This window comes from Taudactylus pleione, unplaced genomic scaffold (assembly GCF_031769625.1).
Source record: "Taudactylus pleione unplaced genomic scaffold, aTauple2 ptg000055l, whole genome shotgun sequence".
NCBI classification, from domain to species: domain Eukaryota; kingdom Metazoa; phylum Chordata; class Amphibia; order Anura; family Myobatrachidae; genus Taudactylus; species Taudactylus pleione.
The window spans coordinates 11309765-11319462 of record NW_028284457.1 but is presented as its reverse complement, the minus strand read 5'-3'; the positions used below and the strand labels follow the sequence as shown (position 1 = coordinate 11319462).

General features: G+C 43.3%; 1 protein-coding gene across 1 annotated transcript; it reads left to right on the top strand.

Annotated features, from left to right (window-relative positions):
- The first annotated feature begins 1504 nt into the window (after nt 1-1504).
- LOC148535171 (paraneoplastic antigen Ma1 homolog) lies at nt 1505-2269 on the top strand. Its single transcript, XM_088464454.1, has one exon. It carries the CDS (start codon nt 1505-1507, stop codon nt 2267-2269), a length of 765 nt encoding a protein of 254 aa, XP_088320580.1.
- Nucleotides 2270-9698: the final 7429 nt, after the last annotated feature.

The window sequence follows — 9698 nt, the reverse complement described above, 5'->3', positions numbered from 1 at the left end:
ATAGAGGCCAAAATATGAAAATTATGTCAATGTCCCAATATTTATGCACCTGACTGTATATATATATACAACACAGCAAAACGGACGGAACTCCGGGACAAACAGCATACAAAAAATATAGCAAACTGCACTTGTAATAGTCAACGTTTCAGAGCTTGGCGGCTCTTTTATCAAGATAAAGGGGGTGGACCGGGCTCGAGAGCAGCGGCGAGGTGACTTCACCACGTCAAGCCTACCTCTGCCTCCACTTGCAGAGGTAGGCTTGGCGTGGTGACATCACCTCGAGCCTGGCCCACCCCCTTTGTCTTGATAAAAGAGCTGCCGAGCTCTGAAACGTTGACTATTACAAGTGCAGTTTGCTGTATTTTTAGTATGCTGTTTGTCCCGGAGTTCCGTCCATTTTACTTTGTTGTATCTATGAGTTTTACTCTGGAGAGGAACCTGGGCTAGTTGCTTTTTTCAGCCGGAGTGCCGGACTACCATTGTACTATATATATTTATATATATATATATATATATATATATATATATATAGGCATGTCCCAAACTGTATCCACGGATATATATATATATATTTGACCCTTGAAACAATATCATCGGCTCAGATCAATGACCAATTATAGAAGTGTGCTAAGGACCTGACTTGCTATACAATATTGGAATTGAATGTATATTATAGCCGTCTCTTTATGTGTATGATACAATATATTTTTTATGTGCATGTCGTACACCTTTTACCCTCCAGATATTCATATCCTTTACATTAATGTGATCATAGGCAATTTATTTATATATACATATTATGCTTTTTCTTTTGTTTTTACACTGTGATGAACTATTCAATTTGTTTATTTGAAATATTGAATATCTTCATTGGTATATTTATATTAAACATATTTTATTACATAAGTGCTATAAAGCGTTGTTCATTGTTTTGTACCATATACTAATGTATCCACACACTGTAGGTAATAGCATTAACATAACCCCGGGGGAAAAAGGTTACATTTGGAGGCATTGCTGCTGAGATCGAATAGTTTAGGGTGGTCTCCTGTTTACCAGATAGCAAATGGAGCAGTTGAAAAGATGTACTGGAGAGGTACGAAAAGAAAGAAGTACCCCCACCAAATAGTCTAGCTCTGATAGGAAACTTGAGCAGTGCTCACAGTGCAGAGATAGAAGATGCTTTAGGGGAGTACCATGGGGTGAAGGAACTAAGAGTCATTGATTGTCAGAGGGGAGATCCTGGGATTATTTGTGCAGCATTAGTAGCTACTCAAGAACCATTAGAGAGAGGAGTCTTCCATCTATGATTCACACCACAGATTAAGATGGGAGATGGTGGAACATTGTTTGGCCAAATCTAGGACCGGGGAAAGATCAGGGGGTCTATAGTGAAGTAGACAGCAATCTTCCCACTTCCACCAGTCAATCCGCTGATAATGAAGTGTCTCCCACATGATTTAGAAGCAATCAGAATCAAAGCACAGCCTTTCTCACGAGAATGGATAGGATAGTTGGGGAACTTGGGAGAATTCACCACGAGGGAGGATACAGAAGGTTGCAGATATTCTCAGGTATCCTCCCTGTCCCAGTAGGAGAGGATAGTTATAAGGTATGGCGAGAAAATGTTATACAATTGTTGGAAGAATGGTGGCATTTCCCCGATGCTGTGAAAAAACAGCGTTTGGTTGAGAGTCTAAGGGGACCAGCTTCTGAAGTGATACAAGCCACTCGAAGAGATGACCCTAATGCCGATTTTAAAGACTATATTGCTGCATTAGATCTTGAATTTAGCACTCTAGAAAATGCTGAAGGTCTCATATCGGTTTTGCCATACTTACCAAGACCCGGGAGAGAGGTTTGCCATCTATATACACTGCTTAGACAAATTACTGCATCGGATAGTAGACAAAGGGGTTTCACTCGTGAAGAGGTAAATGAAAAGCGGATGCAGCAGCTGCTAGAGGGAGCCCTCACAACAGATCCTATAGCACAGAGACTACGGTGTACTACAGCTATCTGGCAACCTCCATCATTTATACAATTGATGAGGGAAATTTGTAAAGAGGAGGCATTAGTGGAAGCCTGGGAAAAGAATGTCAAGAGGGTTAAAATGGATGTGTCAAAATCAAATGACTGTCCCACTCCATTGGAGGAACTCGCCAAAGAGATGAAAAGTTTAAAAGAAGAATTTGGACAATTTGTTTTACAGCTAGCTGAAGAGAAGAAAAAGAAAGATCTACTTAAGGAATTAGCAAGAGGTTGAGGGAAAGAAAGGAGAGAGACTCTGTATTGACAACAGAGGTGTTTGAGATGCAGGAGGCCAAGACATAGGGCTTTTGAGTGCGATTTGGAGTGGAATGATAGTGAGGATTGAGGTTCTTTGAGATTTAATAGGTGCAGAGGTACTAGGCCATTGGGATATGCCAGAGGGAGGTCGATGAACCCCGCATCGGCTCCCTAGAAACCTCTCAGGAAATAATGGGGAGTTACTGTGGATATATTGGTATACTAGATGGACTAATAGGACCGTCTCCACTAATTCCGGCTTTTGTAAATTATTATCCATGTACTATCTTATTAGATAGTGGGTCCCAGGTATCCATCATTTTTGAGGTGTGGTACCGGAGACATCTGGCAGATATACCAATTTTACCTTTGTCTCGCTTGGTGATAAGGGGCCTCAGTGACCATAGCTACCCTTAACTAGGGTATATTCTGATAACTAAGGGGTTCCTGTCCTAAGTAGCTGGTGTGAATGGTGAAATAGCCACTATGGCCCTCATTTGTCCTGAGGCACCAGGGGAGGATTGTGACATTCCTGTCTTCATAGGTACTAATGCCAACCTATTTAAACCACTGGCTCAATGGTGCTGTGAAGCTGGGGGAGAGTCATATCCTACTTTTTAAAAAATACACCCCAGTTGTCTAAAAATATATAAAGCCTTAGAAGGTGGGGAGTGCTTATGCCCTGTCGTGTGAACCCCTAAAAGTTTTGAAGTTTGTTTCCCTGGGAGTGACATAGCCACTGATGACAAGGCCCAATTAATAAAAGAACTAGTACCTCGAGACCCAGTTTTCTCACAACATGAATGGGATCTGGGGTTGGCCAACAAAGTGGAACATCACATATGCCTGACTGATGACACTCCCTTGAGAGAGAGATCACGGAGATTAACCCCAGCCAATTTCAAAGATATGTGACAGCATCTAAAGATGTTGCTGGACACTGAAGTTATCAAAGAATCCCAAAGCCCTTATGCATCCCCAATAGTAGTGGCTAGGAAAAAGAATGGGGGAAATCTCATGTGCGTGGACTAATGCACCTCAATAGACGTACCAAACCAGATCAATATACTGTGCCAAAGGTCGACAAGGCCTTGGATTGTTTAAATGGAAGCCAATGAATTTACGGAGTGGGTTCTACCAGATCCCAATGAACCCGGAGGATGGTGAAAAGAAGGCTTTTACCTGCCCACTAGGTTTTTTTTTTATTTTTGCGCATGCCACAGATTGTAAATGGAGCGCCCACCACTTTTCAGAGGATTATGGAGAAGACTGTGGGTGACATGAACCTCCGAGAAGTGGTGGTATATCTACAGCCATGGCCAAAAGTTTTTAGAATTAATTGGTTTTCACAAACTCTGCTGCCTCAGTTTTTATGATGGTAATTTGCATATACTCCAGAATATCATGAAGAGTAATAAGATGAATTGCAATTAATTGCAAAGTACCTATTTGCCATAACAATGAACTTAGTCCCAAGAAAAACATTTCCACTGCATTTTAGCCCTGCCAAAAAGAACCAGCTGACATCATGTCAGTGATCTCTCATTAACACAGGTGAGAGTGTTGATGAGGACAAGGCTAGAGATCACTCTGTCTTGCTGATTGAGTTAGAATAACAGACTGGAAGCTTTAAAAGGAGGGTGGGGCTTAAAATCATTGTTCCTCCTCTGTTAACCATGGTTACCTGCAAGGAAACACGTGCAGTCATCACTGCTTTGCACAAAAAGGGCTTCACAGGCAAGGATATTGCTGCTACTAAGATTGTACCTAAATTACCATTTATCGGATCATCAAGGACTCCAAGGTGAGAGGTTCAATAGTTGTGAAGAAGGCTTCAGGGTGCCCAAGAAATTCCAGCAAGCACCAGAACCGTCTCCTAAAGTTGATCTAGCTGCGGGATTGGGGCACCACCAGTGCAGAGCTTGTTCAGGAATGGCAGCAGACAGGTGTGAGCGCATCTTCATGCACAGTTAGGCAAAGAATTTTGGAGGATGGACTAGTGTCAAGAAGGACAGATAGAAGCCACTTCTCTCCAGGAAAATCAGGGACAGACTGATATTCTGAAAAAGGTACAGGGATTGGACTGCTGAGGACTTGGGTAAAGTTATTTTCTCTGATGAATTCCCTTTCAGATTGTTTGGGACATCTGGAAAAATGCTTGTCTAGAGATGGAAAGATGAGAGCTACCATAAGTCCTGTGTCATGCCAACAGTAAAGCATCCTGAGACCATTCATGTGTGGGGTTGCTTCTCAGCCATGGGAGTGGGATCACTCACAATTTTGCCTAAGAACACAGCCATGAATAAAGAATGGTACCAAAACATCCTCCAAGAGCAACTTCTCCCAACCATCCAAGAACAGTTTGTTGTAGAAAAATGCCTGTTCCAGCATGATGGAGCACCTTGCCATAAGGCAAAAGTGATAACTAAGTGGCTTGGGGAACAAAACAGCAAAATTTTGGGTCCATGGCCAGGAAACTCCCCAGACCTTAATCCCATTGAGCACTTGTGGTCAATGCTCAAGTGGCAGGTGGACAAACAAAAACCCACAAATTCTGACAAACTCCATGCATTAATTAGGCAAGACTGGGCAGCCATTAGTCAGTATGTGGTCCAGAAGTTGATTGACACCATTCCAGAGCGAATTGCAGAGGTCTCGAAAAGAAGGGTCAACACTGCAAGTATTGACTCTGAATAAACTTAATGTAATTGTCAATAATAGCCTTTGACACTTTGAAATGCTTGTAATTTTTCTTCAGTATACCATATAATGACACCACCTGTCAGCGCTCTCCCGGTAAAAAAAATGCAATAATAGTATGTAATAATCACCATGCATAAATTCATTCAGAGTCCGCATAGCAAGAGGTATTCCACAGTACTCTGTAATAGGGGATGGATGATTCCTTTCCAAATCCTGTTGTTATCTGAAACAAATGTCCTTCCCACCTTATGCATTGATCATAACCACATAGGCACGGGAGGACATAGAGAAAAATGCAATAGTGCAGATCAGAGTTACATGACACTCTTTAATAAAATAATGCACTTACAATCAGTAGCAGAAAATCAAGCATATAACATCCATAACGGTATAGCAACAAAACCTCAGCAGTAATCCTGTTCGTCCTTAGTGTGGTTCAGTTAGGATTGGTGGCAGCCAGGGTCCGGATGCCTGGATCCCCCACAGGAATATAGTACTAGATGGCTGCCCACACACTCGGAGTAGATATCGTTCACAGAACCCACGCTTAATGCGTTTCGGACCTTAATAGGTTCTGCCTGAAAAATTCCACTCAACAGTTCTAAAGTCCCTGCACAATGACCATGCTTACTTCAGATTTGACAAGACATTTGGCTTAATTTCTAGCCGGTTTTATTGGCCAGGGATGGTGGGAGATATAGACCAACATTGCAAAACTTGCAGGAATTCTATACTGAGGAAGACTTTACCCGGCAGGCATGCTCCTTTGAAAAACATCCATACTGCTTGGCCAATGGAACTAGTATGTATTGACTTCCTGAGCATTGATTCAGAAGAAGACAGAAAACAAAATATCCTTGTGGTCACGGACCACTTTACACGTTATTCTCAGGCAATTTTGACCCTAGATCAGAGGGCTATTACTGTGGCTAGGACTTTGTGGGAGAAGATTTTTAGCCATTACGGTATGCCTGCCCATTTACATTCGGACTGAGGACGGGATTTTGAGTCGATTGATTCAAGAGTTATGTGAGATTTTTGGCATTCGGAAATCTTACACCACCCTGTATCACCCACAAGGAGACCCTCAACCGGAGAGGTTTAATCGCACCCTTCTTAGTATGTTGGGCACTTTGGACCCTATATATAAGGCTCGGTGGACTCGGTACAACTGCAGTTTGGTTAACAAGTACAATTGTACAAAAAATGAATCCACGGGATACACCTTGTTTCCTAATGTTTGGTAGGGAAACTCCATTACCCATTGACATCTGCATGGGATTGACATAATTGGATACTAATCCAATTCCACATTCAAAGTATGTCGAGCGGCTAAGAAATGATCTACACACCGCTCATCAACTTGCAAAAGAGGTAGCTGAGCATCTGGGGAAAAGGAATAAAGCTAGATATGATGTGGGAGTGCGTGAATATATACTGTGTCTGGAATACAAAGTTTTTGTGCATAATTTAGTACCTTCTCAGCGATACAAACTGAGTAACAGATGGCAATAAGAACTTTGCGAAGTAGTAAAGAAACTTACTGGTATCCCCTCTTATAAGATTAAGCCAGCCGGAGCATCTGGCCCTATTAAAACCTACCATTGGCAGCATTTACTTCATTTGGGAAGAGAGATCAGGATTCCTCCTGGGTCTCAGACTGAAAGAGAAAATAATGACCAAAGTCAGTATACATCACAGGAAGATCATCCTCAGAAGTAAAAGAAACACAATATAACAGACTAATTAATGACCAAACCCTCAGGAACTAAAAGTTATCCAAGGGAAGGGAATTGTTTGGATGAAGAATATGGGGAAGGCTGTTATTACTTCCAAGAGACTCTACCTTCTAGCAATGCTAACAATGATGAAGGGCAATGAACTGATGTTGGAGGGTCTAAAATTCCTTCATTGGCTGGGTTAGATAGTAATAAGTCTGCTCCATATTCAGCAAATCCTGAGCAGTCCTTAGTCCAAGAAGATAAATTTGACAATGGCACCATGGAGATATCTAGAAGCCCTGAGCATTTCAGTAGTAGGGGCGGGCCATATGATCTCTACACTGAATGAGAGTTACACCCAAAAAGGAATACTCTGCCTCCTACCATACTCACCTATGAACAGATAGGGGAACCCTCCCATCAACTACCGTTGGTTCACCCTAGTATAGAGTTTTTGTGGCCCTATTTTAGGTGGTGGTCTAGAGAGTAAATAGGGGGATGATATGGTGTCCGGGCATGGGTTTTAGTATCCCCTGCCAGTACATCAGGGGGAGAGTGTAACACCAGTAGTGATTAAGTCTAGTAAGATATGATTTATATCCAAATATTTATACTAGGCTATACATTTTACATATAGGAAGTTTATAATAATACATAGGTACTATGTCCTATGTAAAGTTTCTTATAGTATAGTTTATAATTGTTTTAAAGAGGGGTGTTTAAGGGTTAATAAAGCTGATTGTGACTAAAAGGAAAAAGTTTATTGTACATGGCAGTTCTTGGCTCATGTGTATGAACATAAGTCTGGAAGGTTAAGGGCTCGCACTGCAGAATTTACTAGAAGAGGCATTTGGTCACGTGACTAGGCAGAGGAGAGTATAAAAGGTGGGTGCCAGCACCTGTGAGGCAGACTCCAGATCCCCCATGAGAGCGCACCATCTACTTAGCTGCGCTGCGGCTTGAGAGGAGTGAGTTCAGTAGCCGCTGGTGAGAGGGCTGGGACCGGAACGGGCAGAATCCGGGATGGGACAGAAACGGGAAGAATCCGGGATGGGACCGGAACAAGCAGAATCCGGGCTGGGACCAGAACAGGCACTGAGACATTGACACTTGGAATTACTGTTGGAGTTGCAAAGGGAACAGTCTTTAATGAAGTGGTCAGAACTCCCACAATAGGGACAGAGCTGTAAATCTTTGTGCCGTTGGCGTTCAGCCACAGAGAGCTTGGGGCGCGGGTAACTTCAATTTCTCACTTTACTTGGTATGGAAGAATCTTTGGTTCTTAGGGATTCCAAAGCAGAGGTATTAGTTGAGACAGAGGTAGCTCTGAGAAACTCGGGAATGATCTGAAAAATTTTGATGAGTAGAGCTTGTAGCTGTTCCAGCAGTTTATGAAAGGTAGTTAGGGGTTCAGGTATGATTTGAGTATCATCTAGTCGATTAGTCAGAATTTGCAGAAGCTGTAACACTTGATGCTGTAGCGTCTCCTGTGAATCCAAGCGAGCGAGCAGGTTACAGAGAGCACTTGGTCCAGTATTATGTGCTTGATCCGCCACAATCGTTAGGCCTGAACATACTGTCACAATTGGTGTCTGGGAGTTACCAGACTCAGGTGATGAAGCATAAGAATTGTGTAGCAGTGAGAACTGCCTTTGGTGATAAATGGCAGGAACTAGAAACTTGAAACGTTGGAGTGGGACCAGTAGGAAACTTGGAGGAACTGGACTGGGACCAGCAGGAAAGCTTGCTGAGCTAGACGGGGTACCAGTAGGTAGACTTGGTGTGGCTGGGTAGCCGTATGATGATTGTTGGTAGCACAGAAGCTACTCAGAGTGGCTGTGTAGCCATAAGATGAGCGGTGGTAGCACAGAAGCTACTTGGAGAGGCTGGGTAGCCATATGATGAGCAGTGGTAGCACGGACGCTACTTGGAGGGGCTGGATAGCCATATGATGAATGGTGGCAGTACAGACTGCTTTGAGCAGCTTAGGAAGCCATATGAGGAATGGTGGCAGTACGGACTGCTACTCAGTGCAGCTAGGGAGCCATATGAGAATTCTGGTAGCACGGACTGCTACTCAGTGCGGCTAGGGAGCCATATGAGAATGGTGGCAGCACAGACTGCTACTCCGTGTGGCTATCAATACTTCAGGAAGCACAGTGAGGAGGCTCACTAGTAAACTAAGGGGACTTGCTGAATTGGACCCTCCAGGTGACTGGAGGATGGCTGGATTATCATTGGTTAGGACCGGCAGGTGACTGGACTCCACGTAATTGGAGGACGGCTGGTTCACTGGTGTGAACCAGTAGGATTTCCAAATGTGCCAGGTAAAGCTATTAGCAGGATTGCTGACTGAACTGGTCTGGGAACCAGTAGGTTTTCTGGGTATTCCAGGTATTGGTGTAAACAAGATTTCTGGATTTGCCAGGTATTGCTGTAAGCAGGATTTCTGGATTTGCCAGGTATTGCTGTAAGCAGGATTTCTGGATTTGCCAGGTATTGCTGTAAGCAGGATTTCTGGATTTGCCAGGTATTTGCTGTAAGCAGGATTTCAGGATTTGCCAGGTATTTGCTGTAAGCAGAATTTCCAGATGCACCAGGGGTTGCTGCCAGCAGGAGCCTGGGATACACTAGTACACAGAGAAACAGATATAGCACAATCTGTACACCACAGGAAGTAACGAGATGTTCAGGCCCAGGATGCTATCAGAGGAGGATGTATATACCCTGGGTCTGGCAGGAATTGGTGGATAAAAGTCAGGTGGTCTGGTAGTAGCACTCTGAGTGGTGAAGGCCACAACATACAGAGGGAGCAATCATCTTTGCAGTACTGAGAGTCAGAACTACACCTGCGATTCCAATCAAGGCTTATCAGTGCTCACAGACCGAGGAGGGCCTAGGTGAATAATCACTGTGGAAAGGAGAGCACAGTCCAAATGCATACACAACACAGAAGTGTAATGGAGCATACACATGGTCAAA

Coding starts and splice junctions, on each gene's coding strand:
- LOC148535171 (XM_088464454.1), top strand. CDS start 1,505: ATGGATAGGATAGTTGGGGAACTTGGGAGAATTCACCACGAGGGAGGA.